The sequence below is a fragment of the Anomalospiza imberbis genome, chromosome 4 (genome assembly GCF_031753505.1).
Source record: "Anomalospiza imberbis isolate Cuckoo-Finch-1a 21T00152 chromosome 4, ASM3175350v1, whole genome shotgun sequence".
Classification (NCBI taxonomy): Eukaryota; Metazoa; Chordata; class Aves; order Passeriformes; family Viduidae; genus Anomalospiza; species Anomalospiza imberbis.
Window position 1 is genome coordinate 44,033,756 of NC_089684.1, and position 15,899 is coordinate 44,049,654.

At 45.4% G+C, this 15,899-nt stretch overlaps 1 protein-coding gene across 4 annotated transcripts in view; it reads left to right on the plus strand.

The window, feature by feature from the left end:
- G3BP2 (G3BP stress granule assembly factor 2) overlaps positions 1 to 15,899 on the plus strand; it is a 50,370-nt gene that overhangs the window by 11,713 nt on the left and 22,758 nt on the right. Inside the window, exons 5-12 of one of the 4 annotated variants that reach the window (XM_068188179.1) lie at positions 142 to 232; positions 1,167 to 1,269; positions 2,816 to 2,996; positions 3,947 to 4,045; positions 7,878 to 7,980; positions 8,232 to 8,360; positions 8,536 to 8,654; positions 12,381 to 12,575. In XM_068188179.1, the coding sequence (XP_068044280.1) occupies positions 142 to 232; positions 1,167 to 1,269; positions 2,816 to 2,996; positions 3,947 to 4,045; positions 7,878 to 7,980; positions 8,232 to 8,360; positions 8,536 to 8,654; positions 12,381 to 12,560 (1,005 nt within the window). In that variant the 3' untranslated portion in view covers positions 12,561 to 12,575. Of the gene's footprint in view, positions 1 to 141; positions 233 to 1,166; positions 1,270 to 2,815; positions 2,997 to 3,946; positions 4,046 to 7,877; positions 7,981 to 8,231; positions 8,361 to 8,535; positions 8,655 to 9,415; positions 10,753 to 12,380; positions 12,576 to 15,899 lie in introns of those variants that run through there. The other 3 variants (XM_068188178.1, XM_068188181.1, XM_068188180.1) reach the window with 3 other exon arrangements.

The following is a 15,899-nucleotide window of genomic DNA, read 5'->3' on the forward strand; positions in this document are numbered from 1 at the left end:
AAGAAATTAGCTCAGAAAATAACTTCAGTGGCATAATCCTATTGCAAAACATCAATGTTACCCCGGAACTTAGGTCTGTAGTCCATCCTTTTGTTGCCTGCTGACACTCCATGCTAAACACTGCATGTTCCTCTCTTACAGGGATCTGTTCCAAACAAGTTCTATGTCCATAATGATATCTTCAGATACGAAGATGAAGTATTTGGGGATTCAGAAGGAGAACTTGATGAAGGTGAGAAGGACTGCATGCACAGGGTTTGTGTCATTCTTGTTCCTCTCCTATGTGCAGATCTGGCAGAAATGTCTCATGGAGATGTTGGAATGCAAACTGTGTTGCCTTCTCATGGGGCACAGAGTTGTTGTTACTGAAGCTCTGCTGGTCTAAAATGTTCTGAAAAATGAAGGTCCTGTAGTTGTGCTGTGATCCCTGAAGGGCTGAACTGGCTTACAGAGGGTGAAGCTTGACAGAGAATGGAAGCAGTGAGCAACTGGACTTCTGCTGCCATAGCTGCAGCAGGCACACTTGTGTTCTGTGATCAGTCAAATTTGTATGCAATTTGAAGAAAAGTCTTAACTGGTTTTCAAATATGACACATAGTTCACTTCCACATCATCATCACACTCAGTAATTCATTGCTACTTGAGGGCTGAAATGGACCTGAGTTGGGCTTTTTCCCCTCTGTTCAATGAGGCAGAGCAAATCAGAGTGTAGCCAGAACATATGTACATGTGTTCACTGGGTGGTTTCTGGAATCTGTTCATCTTGATTTGTGGAACAGGGCATTTTAGGCAATCATCCCTGTATTTGAGGTTCATCTTCTTAGTCTGAGGCACTGAGATTCATGAGGTAATAGTGCAGTCTTTCTCTTTCACTGCCACCATATGAAAAGCACCTGCTGCTTTAAAAGATCCTCAAAACCTCCTCCCAGAACTTCCTAGCAGTAATATATCTCTGGCTTCCTCTTTTTGTGAAAATAGTAAACAGCCAAGCCTCTTGACTGAGAGGCAGTCTCTTCCATCTTTTTTTGCAGCTAATTTTACCATGTTTTGTTGGTGAAAGCGTTATTTTGATTGCTACTAATTTAATATGCTTTTATTTTAACTGCGGCTTGTGTACACATGTGGAGAACTATAAGAGATGACAAAGGGTTTTTTTTTTATGTCAGAGTCTGAGGAAGAGGTGGAAGAAGAGCAGGAGGAAAGACAACCATCACCTGAACCTGTGCAAGAAAATGCAAGCAGTACTTATTATGAAAACCATCCTGTAACGTAAGAAGTCCTTTTTATTATATGAAGTTGCTTTCATAATAAAAAACACAGACAGAATTGCTTTGGCTTTAGATTCTGTAGGTGATTTAACAGGTAGTTTAGGGAAATACACTTAGCTTGCTAGTGACCTGTGTTAAGTTAACATTGCATTATTTTGAGACATCTCTTCTTTATTGAAGAAAAGAAATGGGGTATTTTTTTATGTTTGTTAGTTATTTTCACTTCTGGTCTCAAAAGGGAGCGACCCCCATGTATGTACACACTTAATGGAATCTTTGTAATCCAGACTTGGAACAGTAGGTTTGGTATGATGTGATTTATGTCACAGGTACCTTAACAAAAGGATGGTTGATCACACAATAGTTTGAGTTGGAAGGGGCCTTTTAAAGGTCATCTAGTCCAACCCCCTGCACTGAGCAGGGACATATGGATATGTTACTTAAATTTGGGTATCACTTGGAACTGAGAGAAAGACGTACTTTTTGAGAGCCTGCTTACAGCTTTCTTGGAAGAATAGGTCTCTGTCCTGAGTGTCTGCAAATCTAAGCAAGATTAAAGGAAAAAAAATATTTATCATTTTGTAAGAAAAAATACAAAAAACAACCAAATAACCCTGCACAAATACAAAGAAACAAACAACACCAAACCCTGTGCCTTTTTTGAAACATAGTAGTGGCATAATGAGGGCCAGAACCAACTTTCTGGTTCCCCTGTTAAAAAAACCATGTATGACATCACTAGACAATACCTCCTGAGTGCATCGGTGATAATACTAAACACAAGTCACTTAATGCTTCTCATGAGAAATGTGATGGAAAAGTGGAATCTGCTGGAATTCTGGCAGGGGCTTGCTCAAGATAATGCAGTATGTTTTGGATGCCTGAGAGCATGAAGTCAGGTCTTGTTTTGGGGTTACTTTTGTCTTTTGGAAAGAGGCTGTAAAGGCATTGTTCATTATAGAGTCGCTTGGGTGTGTGGCGACCTGCGACAGGAGCTGTATAGACAGAGGTGACTGGAGGTAAGGTAGGATTCTGGGGTGGCTGAAGAGAGAAGATATTCAGATCCCCTACCTTTCAACCACACAGAGCAGAGAAGAAATTGCATGTGATTTTCTGTAAATGGGAACACAGCTGCTTTGGTAAGGAAGCTGTGTAGCATTTTGGTAAAGAAACAGTTGGTTTCATTCCAGAATTGGCTTTGTTTATGTGTGTAGCTTAATTGTCCGTTGGTCCTCACTGTGTTCATGTTCTTTAAGAAGCAGCAGTTCTTGAGTTGAGCACCTCTTCTCCAGGGTTAAAAGGCTGTGTGATTCTCTGCAGAGAACTGTAGAACATGTCATTGCTTCAGCAGAAGTAAAATCTGGTTTTGTACCCAGCACAGGAATACAGCTTCACATCTCACTGTATTGTATACGTACAAACCACGTTGTAGCAAATGGAAACACAAGATCTTTTTCACAGCAGAGCTATTTCCATAGCACAGCTTACAAAATATGATAAAATGCAAAGCAATTGATAAGCTCATCAAATGCATTTGACTGTTGTAGCAATGGGATAGAAGAGGCACTGGAAGAATCTTCTCACGAACCTGAGCCAGAATTGGAATCTGAAACAAAAGCTGAGGAGCTGAAAGCTGAAGTAGAAGAAAAGACCCTTGAGGAGCTAGAAGAGAAATCTCCATCTCCACCTCCTGTAGAACCTGTTTCGCTGCCGCAAGAACCACCAAAGGTTAGTTACAAGTCACATCTGTGCTACTAAGTGCAGATGGAAACCGGATTGGCCTTTAAACTTTGCCTTTTTGGGTGGCTAAACTGGTACCTCTCTTTAGTGTCATGCTGTATAAACAACTAGGCTTGACCTTTGCACTTGTAAAAATGTGAAGTTTCACTAAAAAAGGAAAAAAAAGTTATTTTTAAGTGCTGCTCATCACCTATGGTAGATTTTAAGCTCTTCTTGTAAAGTGTGTGTGTGGGTATATGCATGTGTAGACATTTTTAATTGTGCAGTTAACATGTTAAGAAAACACTGCCAAAAGTCTCATCCAATGGGAACCGCTGCTCTTTCCTTGAAAATAAATAGAACACACTGACACTTGCAAAATTGCTGCAGCAGAGGTTTAAAACCAATCTGGGGGCATTGAGTGTCTCCCGGAGGCAGGATGCCTAATCTTAGAAACCAGAGTGCACACGGTGCGTCCTCTGGTGTGCTTACACCTGCGGGCTTGCAAAGTGCTGGGAGCAGCCAAGGAGAGCTGGAGCAAGATCATTTTCTAGCTCCAGTGTGTCTCCCGTATTTTTTTCCCAATCCTTTTTCTCTTCTCCATTTTTGATTGTAACTTCAGGCATCTGCTTCCTTTCTTCTTGCAAAAGACACTTAACACTACAGGATTTTCAGTTCTAGGTTTGGTTACATCATGGAAAGCAGTTATCTGGGAATGCTGAGGGCACTGGGCTCACTTGAGTAGCGGTAGTGGGCACGGTACACGCTTGTTCCATGTTGTTGGAATCCACAGACAGCTGGAACTGCAAACCCTTGTGTACCTCGATTGTAATGCTTGCACAACCATTATTTAATAGTCAGATATGAACCAAAAGTGTATTTTTAGCAGACGAGTTTCCCTGTAGGAATGTCAGTGGTTTGCCGTGATTAGTAGCCTAGGTTTGTTGCATTTCCTGCAGGCTTTCTCTTGGGCTTCAGTGACCAGTAAAAACCTGCCTCCTAGTGGTACTGTTTCTTCCTCTGGAATTCCACCCCATGTTAAAGCACCAGTCTCACAGGTAACCCATCTGTGAACACCTTGGATTGTCTCATTACTTCTGCAAACTGCTTCAGTTTTTTAAATTAACAGATCAACTTGTTTGACTTAAATTGCACAAATTAATTGTGTCTTAAATGTTAATGCACTCACCTCCTTGTTGCAAGTAAAGGCACGAACATGTAACTGGTGTAACTTTGGGTGATGGTAATGTTAAAATCTGGTCTTGTGGAAACAGGAAATCACTCATGGGTTTTTTTTACCTAACTTAATGACATATGGTTTGCTTTAGAGGGGAAACACCAATTCCCCACGGAATGTTACTTTTCTGAAGTGTGTTTGAAAAGAGCATTGATGGAAGTAGCCCAGCAGTAAAAAGAGAGTGCACCATTTCTGAGGTGCAAGATTGCCTTGTAAGGCTAACATCCACAGGACTATGCTGGATTTCATTATCCATGGATAATCAGCTTATCAGAGAACCCTGTACCAACTTATGACTGTGAGAGGAATGGAAGGATTCACATTTCCTTACCTGGACAATGCTATCTTCCCATTCCTAGGTTGAATGGGTGAGGAGGGAAAGGAGGTGAGCAAGTTTGACCTGGTGACAGCTCATGTCCTGCTCATGCCAAGGTGGTGTGAGACATTCTGAGACTCTCAATTCAGCTTCCTCCATCTGTATAAAAGTGCTCAAACCAGAAAATGTGTCCCTTACTCTCGTGCACTGATAGGGTGTGCCGGAGCGCTGTATCTTGAGTTGCTCCTGTCCTGCCTTTTGGAAAGGCTGCAATTTTCAGTAGAATAGCTGGGTTGCTGCAGCTGTTGTTCTTGCACTGGTTTCTTCTCAATTTTATGGTAACAGAGAGATCTCTGTCTAGGACTAGCCTTCAGCCAAATGCATGTTAAAAAAGAAACAGGGAAGAAAAAGAGAAAAATGAAAGAAAACTAACCAAACAAACCCCAACACCTTACTTGGTGTTGCTTCTGGTCTGCTGGGACTATCATGGACATCAGATAAAGGCTACGTAATGAGTCGGGAAGTCTGTCTTCATCAGCTTAAACAGGGCTTTGAACACTTAGGCAGTATTTAACCTGTAAAAACTGTGGGTTTTCTAGTGCAGGATAGATTTACCTTATGCAAAGCCAAAATTGGTTAAAATTTATTTGCCACAGAGAAGGTGGTTGGTTATAATCTGGCTGCAAAAATAATTTCAAATTATCTGCCCAAGAGAGCAGGAGATAGCTTATAGACGTCCCCTTAAACTCCTCTGTGTTGCCTGTGTTGCTTGTTGTGCTTTGGGTCTTTTGATTTCTTTTGCTTTGACTTTTTGTTTTAAGTAATGGTGTGTAGAAGTTTCTAAACAATACTGACATGGTAGGACATGGCAGGAATTTCAACTCTCAGCTCTTCTGTAGCCGGAATTAGTCAGTTCTGAGCTCCTTTTCTTAAAAGTATTTTAGACACAGTGTGTAGAAATTGGGTAGAAAAGGCACCTGAACAAGGAGCTGCAAATCAGTAGCAGCTTTTCCCTGTTCCCGGGGATCCATTAGTGCCAGACACTGTGCATGTAAACAAGGACAGAAGATGCCCGGGTGGATGGGCGGCTCCTTTGAGATGCTGTTCTAGCTGGTGTCAGTGATGTTACAGAGAAATAACTGCCCTGCTCACTGTATTCTCTGCACCACTCCAGTCCTGCCCCCCCCCCCCCATCAAGTTAAAAATACAGCCCCTGTAGTGTTAACTCCTGAAGGGACTGCACACATGCTGTTCTGGATGTAAACTGGTTCAGGCCTGTTTCCTTACAACTGTGGAGTGAAACAGGTCAGCATTTCTTGCTCTTTTTCTAATTGTGGACGATTAGAAATCAACCTGCCTACATTGATAAACTGGGACTTTTCCTTATAACATTTTCAGGTACTTTTATCTCCCATTTTTATTACTGCATTGCTTGTCTTTGGGCTGCAGAGGGGCAGGGGTAGGCAAGGGCCTGATTCTTGTCTTTTGGGGTGAGTCCCTTTTCCTTCCCACGTGAGCTTCTGAAGAGAAGAGACTGTGCCACCTTTTCCTTAATGGTTGTCAGAACTCCGCCAGGCTGAGGTTTGTGGCATACTTGGCTCCTGTGGTAATTTGGGTTTCTTGAACTCCTTACTCAGTGTCCTTCCATCCATTCTGTGCTTGCTGGGACATGCCGGAAGATGTGAGTTGCAATGAGCTGCTGCTGCTTGGGCTATAAATGGCAGCTCTGATCTGGAGTCTTGTGGTGCTGCCAGCCATGGCAGTGTTTTGGGGAGCAGAGTTCTGTACAAAGGCTTTCCTCTTGAGGCACTGAGGCAGCCTTTTTCTATGAAAAAGGATGGTATTCCTTAGGAAACAACCAGAGAGATCGGCTGTTTGTGTGCTGGATGAGAAGATCAGTGACCCACAAAGCAAGCAGGTACAGGGTCGCTGTTACTTGGGATTTAATGGCAGGACATCAGTGACTTAGCAGGTCTTGGCTGGGGCTGACAGAAGGAGGGAGTTTAAGCCTGACAGCCTTGAGTATCTAAGAGATGGGGATCTGAAGGTATATCAAGTTTTGCCTTTGAGGTGTAATTTATGATGTGCTCAAGATGTGTGAGTGAAAGATGGCAGAGGAGCTCCAGTGACTCATAAAATACAACAGAACAAGATTTAACAGGAAGGCTGATTTTCTGAGCTTGTTCTTGGAACTGAAGAAGTGATCCTAGAAGTGTTATAGGGACAGACTAATGCCTAGCTGCATGGAGCACAAGTGATAAGAGGGCTGAGACATTCGTTCGGTGTGTAACACTTGCATGTTGCATGTAAAGTCCAGTTTTTTTCCCCTGGGAAGTGCTGTGTCTGGAACTGCCAGTTGTCCTGAGTCCTTAAAGGAAAATAAGGGAGATGTTTAAAATAAACTACTTCTCCCCAGCAGTCTGGGCCTATAGCTGTTCACCTTGTGTTTAATCTTACTTGCAGGCTATCTGTGCATTATTGTGCTCCTAAGGATAATTTTGTTTTTCTAAGATAAGAACCCAGCACACCAGCAGCTGCTTAACTGTTGTACAGAAAATGGAATTTTTAAAATATTGGGAATTGCTTCAGTGACCAGCAGTCTGCACAGAAACATTTTTATTGTTCTGTCTATTTCTCATGAAGCAAATTTTTAGCTTGCAAAAAATTGGAATGGGTGTTCTAGTACCTGAATATGAAGGGTATATTTTGAGCATCATGGTCTTGACATCAGGAAAGTTGAAATGTATCCTGAGAGGTAGTCTGTAGAAACTCATTTCAGGAAATACTTACTAAGCTTCTGAGGGCTTTTGTTCTCCTCTTTTTTACAGTTTTCGTACAGTTGTTCTGCACTGGAGGAAAATAATTCCTCAGGGACTTGGACAGAACTTTGATTTGCCCATCTCTTTGTGTTCATCTGGGACTGCCTCCTAATCCATGAAGTTTGAGCTTGGCTTGAGGAAGCTTTATGCCCTCTATGTTTTACGTCAGGTTGAGGGATTTGTGAATAACAGAACGTTGGGGTCTCAATGCCTGGTCAAACATGGAAAATTCACCTTAGCCAAGTTCAGGGGAGATGCTCTGATTGAGAGATGTTTGCTTTGCACCTTTTAACAGTGATAAATGAACACTGCAGTCCTGGTTTGGTACAGAGGAATTTAGACAGGTGAAAAAAGCACTCCCAAACACATTGACACCGATGTCTATCTTCCGGAGTTTGTTTTGTGCATGCCACTTACCCATGTCTTGTGTTGTGGGGGTTTTTGTTTTGGTGAGTTTGGGGGTTTGTTTTTTTTTTTTTTTACCAGGCCAGTGTTAAATAATGCACATTCTCTTTTAGCCAAGAGTGGAAACTAAACCTGAAGCTCAGTCTCAACCTCCTCGTGTTCGTGAGCAGCGTCCCAGGGAAAGACCGGGTTTTCCACCACGAGGACCTCGGCCAGGTAACGTGGATGAGCTTGTGTGACTGGGTTAATAAGAGGTGTCTGCTGAGGCCTTGCCTGTCCCTGTGTCGTGCTTGGCTGATCATGAACTGCCTGTGCCTGCTGCCTTCAACTAGAAATGAGGGAGTATGATTTGGAGTCCAGGCTGGCTGGAGTGAATATGCTTGTTGCTCCCCCTAGATGTGTTCATGCAGATTTACACACATCTTTTAACCACAGTGGGTCTGCCTTCCTCTTTGTGTTGATGGTAGGAAGGGGAGACATGGAGCAGAATGAGTCGGATAATCGTCGGATAATTCGCTATCCAGACAGCCACCAGCTCTTTGTTGGGAACTTGCCACACGACATTGATGAGAGTGAACTGAAAGAGTTCTTCATGAGTAAGTAGTGATTCCAGCTGCAGGGACTAAGATGGAAGACTGTGTTAAAAAGTCAGATAACACTGATTTGGACTGTGTGATTCAGCTTTACACCCTACAGATGTCTGGAACGAGCAGAGGGTAGAGCTGGCACTGCGGGTTTTCATAAAGTGACTTTTCCCTTGTGTTTCTCCAGGCTTTGGAAATGTGGTAGAACTTCGCATAAATACTAAGGGAGTGGGAGGAAAACTGCCTAATTTTGGTTTCGTGGTATTTGATGATTCTGAGCCGGTCCAGCGAATTTTAGTTGCAAAAGTAAGTATTGGCATTGGGTACTGAGTATCCTGTTCCAGGGATGGACCAAAAGCCCTAAACCACATGTGTTGTGGGTCATCCTAGTTTTCATTGCCATTGGCTCTGGCATTCAAAAAACAGCTGAAAGAAAAACAGTATCAACATACCCATTCTGTTGGGAGTGCTGTGTAGCTTTAAAAGCTTTGCCAGTGTTCCTCAAACTGCACCATGTGGAATTTGGGTTTTTTACCTCTACACAAGTGTTCCCCACAGAGCTCAGAACTTATTTTTAGAGATCCTTTAGCTGAAAGTGGAACAGGTAACCTTTCAAAGAGCATCACATGGATCTCTGAATTCTACACCCTGGGATCGAGAGGAGAGAGCAGGGTTATTTGCAGTTTTGCTTTGAGGAGCTGAAGGGGAGAAAGCGGCAGTTTTCATTTCTGTGATGTGAGGGAGTGAGACCTAGTAGAGCAATTCTTCGGGAACTTCAACCCTGAAGTAAAAAGACTAAAGCTGGCAGTGAAGAGGCTAAAGACAATGCTGCTTTTGCTTGAGACAAACACTTTACTTCCTTGCCTGCCCCAGTGAATGTAAAAATGGTGTTCCACAGGGCTAAGGTTGCATGCTGCAGGGAGCCCCTAGCAGGTCACGTTTGTCTTGGGCACGTACCTGAAGGAAGGCTGGGGCCCACAGCCAGTGCAGAGTTTTCGCGTGCCTTGTAGGGAATGGGCTTTGTGCCATGGTGACTAACGTGTGCTTTGACCACTTTTCCCCATAAGCCCATAATGTTCCGCGGGGAGGTGCGCCTGAACGTGGAAGAGAAAAAAACCAGAGCCGCTCGTGAGCGAGAGACGCGCGGCGGCGGCGACGAGCGCAGGGATATCCGCCGCAATGAGAGAGGCCCGGGGGGGCCCCGTGGAATAGTGGGTGGTGGCATGATGCGGGACCGGGATGGAAGAGGACCTCCTCCACGAGGTGGCATGGCACAAAAACTTGGCTCTGGACGAGGAACCGGGCAGATGGAAGGCCGTTTCACTGGACAGCGTCGCTGAAATCTCCACTGTGGGCAGACAGTCTTGGCAGTGGTACATTATCCATCGTGTTTGCATTCTTGTTAATTTTTTTTTTAGCTTTGGAATGTGACACAGCCCTTCTGATCATTTCTTTGATGTGAAAACATCCTTTGGTTTCCAGTTTAAATTGAGGTGGACATTTTTTCCCCAGTTTCATGACAGGAGTCACACTCTTAATTTATAAATGTATACGTGGAGAATTGAAGACTAAAAATAAAGAGAAAAGAAACAAAAGAAAAGACCAGTTAACTATCTGCAACAGAAGTTGAACTAAAGGACATGCCCAGTAGAATTCAGGTCCTTTCAGTCAAAAACCCTCTGCTGCACAATTTGTGTAAGTGTTACTGTTTCTGCCTACTACTGTTGGAAACACAAATAGTGCAATTTGTGCAATTGGAGAAGCTTGGCTTTTTTTTTTTTTTCCTTCTTAGAACACTCGGCTCCAAACAAACTCATGTTTACGCACTCATCTAAATGCACTAATGGGTCCTCTGAACTCATTTATACTGACAGCTGCAGGAGGCATCGGAGGGAAAACCTTCATCCTCTTACTCAGACAGAATAGCTTGGGGAACGATGCGGGCATCTGCTCTGTTTGCTGTGACCAACCTCTGTACACACACAAACCTTAATAAGACTACACCTTTGTTCCAGAAGGAATCCAGTTAGCTGTAACCAGAACCCAGAGTTTCCAAGTCATAGCCCTGAGTATGCAACAAGTTTGATAGTTCACGTCAGATTTTTCTATCTGGCCCTCTTCAGTGCAGGGATGGCTGCTCAACACACTCCTCCTTCCCCTCCCCCCTTCGAGAAGCATTGTACAGTGAAACTTGTCTTGACTGTATTTGAGTTCTCTGGTAATGTAATAAGCATGATGGTGCCTTCTATGAATACATCATTCCAGTCTTGCTGGTGATTTTGTACAGTATAGTGTATGAAGTACTGTGCTGCAAAGCCAAGCGGCTGCAAAGCATTTAAATAATTGGAAAATTGTATTAAAAAAATTGCAGTATCTTTCAATGAGTAAACGTTGCTAAAATGATCATCCACCTTGTTCTTCAATTAACAAGTTTGCCTGGTTTTTTGCAGTGGGGGGGGAAGGGAGGATGAAGGCATCCAAGTAGTCTCCAGGTTGTCTCTTTTCTTTAATCAGTGTCAGAGTTAAAGACAGTGGAGTTCTAATCTCTCTTGGACCTGAATTTCAGAAGTCAGTCCAGAATGGTGGACGCTTCTGGCCAGCTCATAATGGGTAGACCTAAGCATCCTTTGTAAAGGTGAGCTTGTCAAATGGGGATACTGCAATTTTCAGAGAACTAAACAGCAGCTCTTAAGTTCTTGCATTTTCCACTTGCACTTTTTAAAAAACTTGTACTCATTTTGCACATAACTCTCAGCTGATGTTGACACTGATGTGGCTCTGGCCTGACGGATAGAAAGGAGGCATTCTGTTCTGCAGTTTGACTGGTGGGTTCTCCGTGAGAGGTGTGTTTCTGGATGATGTCCCGGAGCACATTCCCATAAACCGCCGCTGCAGCAGGCAGTACAGGCAGGCCCGGTGCTGGGCCTTGCGACGAGCGCTGGCTCCGGGCTCGGGAGCAAAGGGGGTGTTTGTGCGCGCGTCCGTGCAAAAGCGTGACCGCCGACAGCTGCTTCTGAACGCGGAAGACTTCAAGTTAAAGAAGGGCAATTTCAAGCAAAAGCAGGGAGGGCATCCTGGCAGTCTGGCTCTGGATTATGCAGTCATTTGCTGGTTTCGAGTAATGTGGAAGATTTTGCTCATCTTTTCTGATATGCTAGGCATGGGGAAGTGGCATCTCTCTGTTCTCTCCCAGACTTGAGGTCTTCTGTGTTCCATGGTAAGTCTTGCACTATTTTCATACACTTTTTTTTTTTTCTGGGACACATTTCTAGCATTTGGTAATTTCATATTTCAGTTTTTTTTTTGTTGAAGGTCTTGCCATTTCAGCTGTTACCTGGAAATCTGTAGTACTTGAACTGCTTGCCACACAACTCCACTCCTTAGGTTTGAAGCCCTTGGACAAATTGCTGTCATCATGTAGCAGTTTGCCACCAGTGTGGTTTGTGTAGTCTGGAGGTTCTTTTTTCCTTCTGTAGTGCTGTGGTGTTTTGCTGCCACCTAATTCATTTGTATGGCAAATGGCACTGGAAATAAGTGACAACAGAAACGGAGTAGTAAAAAGAGCTCCTGAGCCATTCTGCTTTTTGGTTTGCTTCTTGTTTAAGTGACACGAACCCTTGGAACATCATCCAGAGAAGTTTACATGGTGATAGCTCACCTGCTGTACTGTGGACTCTTACATGTTCTTGACCCTCTTAATAGTAAATGTACCTCTTAGAGCAAAGGAAGGGATTCACTGACCATTACTGTTAGTCGCTGATTTGTGAATGGTGGGAGTATTTTGTCATTACAGTTCTACTTCAACAAACTTGGCCAACCATCTTGACTTTAGTAGGTATTCAAGACAGTGGATTACCATCTTTATTGCTGTAACTTGTCAAGCATTATATGCTAGTAGATTCTAGTTTAATTGTTGCAGGTGGAAAGTATTTTACTTTTAAGTTTCCATTCTGAATGTGTTTTGACTATACATGCCAATAAACTACTGATGTCTGCAGCATTTATCCATGTCCCTAATTCTCTTGCATGCAGGTGGCTGTAGAGCCCTGGCACCCCTCGCTCACAGAAAAGATTGTAAGAACATCATTGCTGACCTGGCCGGTGACAGTGGCAAGCTGCAGCAGCACAGTACCATGGGCTTTGAAGTGTTTGACTTTGGTGGCTTCTCTCACCTTGGGGGATGTGTGTGTGTGTGGCCCAGGGAGGATGTGAGCTCCTCTCAGATGTGTCTCAGCTGGGATCCCTCCACACCCTGCCAGGCTGCAGCATCTGGCTGTGGGATACAGCTTAAATGGTTATTGCCATGATGCTGGGAGGAACGTGAGCTGAGCTGTCTTTAAAACAGACTAGAGTTGCTTACTCTCCACTTTAGTGTCATTGAGTTTTGATGGTGCAGAAGTAATTGCCCCCAATTTCCTGTTTTTTACTTCTTGTGTTTGTTGGCAGTTACCTAAAAAGGTTGGTAAAAGAGTTATTCTTGCACTGCTCACAGATAAGGTGTAGCCGAATCATGGAATCTCTAAAGTTCCTGTTGGCTGTATCTTGTTGAGGGCATGTATTGCCTGTAATATTTCCTGATAAAAGGCAGTTAGGAAGTGACTGAAAAGTAATCCAGTTGTGTGAGCTGGAATACTGGAATGAAAAAAATGGATCCTGTAGAAGTCCCAAAGCCAAAGTCACCAAAAATTCCTCAGAGGAGCAACCTCCACAGCTACAAGATCTGCTGATCTCCAGAGATCTCCAGAGAAACACAATGCCCTGTGCCACCGATGAGGTCCTGCAGCATTCAGACCTTGATGCCTTGTGAGGTAAATTGTGCTGGTTCATGTTACCTGGGGCTGAGGGGAAGTGGCGCACTACGACACGAGGTAACTCACACACATGCTAAGATCAAAAGAGCAAAAGGAAGTGATCAAAAGAGCAAAAGGAAGTAACGTTTATTTCTGACCTTGCAATATATACAATTCCAAAAGTGACAGTGGATTGGAGGATGAAATTGCCACCTCTCCAACCACACTGGTCAAACCAACAGTCCATCAATTCTCCCCTCCCACAAAGAAGAATGCAAAACAATCATTATTTATGTGAAAAGTGCGTGAGAACTCCAGTAGAAATATGTAAACATCAGAAGGCATAGAAAACTTTTAAAGGAACTTTAAAACTTTTAAAAGAACAGGGCGACAGGGAAGGGCAGGAGATAATGGTGTCTGAAACTCCACAGGGTCAGCCAAGACATGGTTTTACTTGTGCCACAAAGTCTTGCATATTTCAGATTGTTCAAGAGCACCTTCTATCAGCATCGGAGCTGACATGATTGTCTGTAGTGGAGATAAGAGAGGAAATGCCAGGACAGCTGAGGGATGTCACAAAGCAGCGACCTGCTTGGTGCTGCAGAGGCCTCACCCGTTCCCCTGGCAGTGCCCACGCTCCGGTACCTTTACAAAGCCCCATGCTTTGACAGAAGCCTTTGCAGTACAGTGATTGCTGGGGTTTTGCATGTCATGTGGAGAAATCCAGCTTGGAACAGTGATTCATTGGACATGGTAGAAGAAGATGGCAGGCTGACTGATAATCCTTGGGAAAGCCATTGATGTCTGGTTAAAGCTTGGCTTCTTGCAAGGGGAAGAAAAGCAGATTAGGGAGTCATTGTCCCTTTGGCTTGTACTCTGCCTTGTGTTCCTTGGGCCTGAGCTGAAAGGAGACATCTTGGTAATGGTGCTGCAGCGCTTGCTATTGCCTCGGAAGGGTGGGAACAGTGGGAAGTGCAGTGTCTGTGTGTAGGAATTAAAGCTGAGAGCAGCTCTTGCAGATGCTGACACAATGTTCCTCTTGGCTGCCTTGTTGCAGTGCAGGCTTCATTGCATGCCTGTCCCTAACTCTGGAGTCCCTGAGTTCCCTGAGACGTGACATCCAGTGGTTAAACCAGAACTGGTACAACGGGGCACCAAGGACCTGGAGTTCCCTGCCCACAGAAGCCCATATTGCCCTGCAGCCTTCACAGCTAGCAAGTCCCAAAAGAGCAGCTACTCAAGTGCTGCACTGGGCAATGTGTGGTCACCACATTTGTCCTAAGGCATCAAGGACACAAATTTGGCTGTTGTGTGACCTCCTGGCCACTGTGCCCTGCCAGAAGCCAGTAAGGAGTGGGTGTGCTCTGGCTGGAGCACACATGAGGGGTTGTCTGTCTGGGATAGAGTGGGTCATTGTTTGCATGATCAGGACCAAGTCCCCTCCCTGGCTTAGGTCCCCTCCTCAGCAAAGAGAAGAAACACGAGCCTGTCAGGGCAGGTGCAGAGCATGGCAGCTCTGCCAAAGCTTCTCCTGGAGCACTGCAGGGGCAGCAAGAGCTGCCGATGTTTGCCCGAGAAGGAACACTTGCACTTTGCCTGGCATGTCGGCCTCTGGTGATCTGCTCCTGCAGTCTGCACAGAGGCATTGCTGTGCTGAGGGCAGAGGAGGGGTGGTCTGTGCAAAGCTGGCTCAGTTGCTCCGTGCTGCAGCAGGCCTCTGACTCCATCGAACTGCTTACAGGAAAGAATAAAGAAAAAGACTGGAAGTAAGCGTCGACGACCAAGGTTCATGTTCCTGTGTAATAAAACATGCTGCAGAAATGAGCATCCCAGGGGGGCTACAGTGTGTGAGACCCATGTGTTGCTGCTGGGCTGCAGGCCCACAGAGGGCAGTTCCGGACAGGAACTGGTCTCGTGTGAAATGCGACTCGGCTTCCCCCTCTCCACGCCGGGCATCTCTGACAGCAGCAGCCGTTCGGGAACGGGGAAGAGCTGGGATCGCTTCTCACCGGGAATGATCAGGGACCAAACCTGGCTGCCAGTGTGGGGTGACACGGGTCCCGTTCCGGGAGCGGGCAGGGCCCTACAGGCACACAGGGCCGGGGGTGGGAGGGGCTGTTTCACTCTGCCCACGCAGAGCGTCGGGCCCGTCACAGGCGCAGGTGCCACGGGCAGCGAGCAGCGAGGAGCCGCGGTGTGGCCGCGGTGCGGCCCGCGCTCGGCAGCGGGGTGCAGGCGCGGCTGTGCCCGGCGTTGGAGCAGCGCGGCGAGCGCCGGAGCGGTCCGGCACCGCTGGAACTCGGGAAGAGCCGCTGTGGGGCCGCAGCACCGGCTCGGCTCCGGCAGGGGGCGCTCTAGGGCCGCTCTGGGGGCGGCACCGAGTTCAGCCGAACCGAGCCGAATCTAACCGAAAACAAAGCTTTCGGGTCAGGGATGGTTTGTTTAAGTTAAGTTAAGGAATATAGCAAAGAGAGGGACATGAGAGGAGTAGGGAAGATTGGATTTACTGGAGGGTAAAGGGGAGCCAATGCAGGTTTGGGGTATGAAGTTCAGCGGGCTGAGACAGCTCAGGAAAGGGAAGAGGGAAACAGAGGCAGGGAAATAAACAGGGACAGTGCTTTGGTCTAAAAGCCCATCATCGCAGGCGCTCATTAATAGTCACGAGAGCAGGAGGCTGGGTTCGGTCGAGCTCAATCCTGTTCAGCCCAGATCATGAGGTTCTTCTCGGTTCGGCTGAACAGAGCCGCTGGATGCGTTCGGC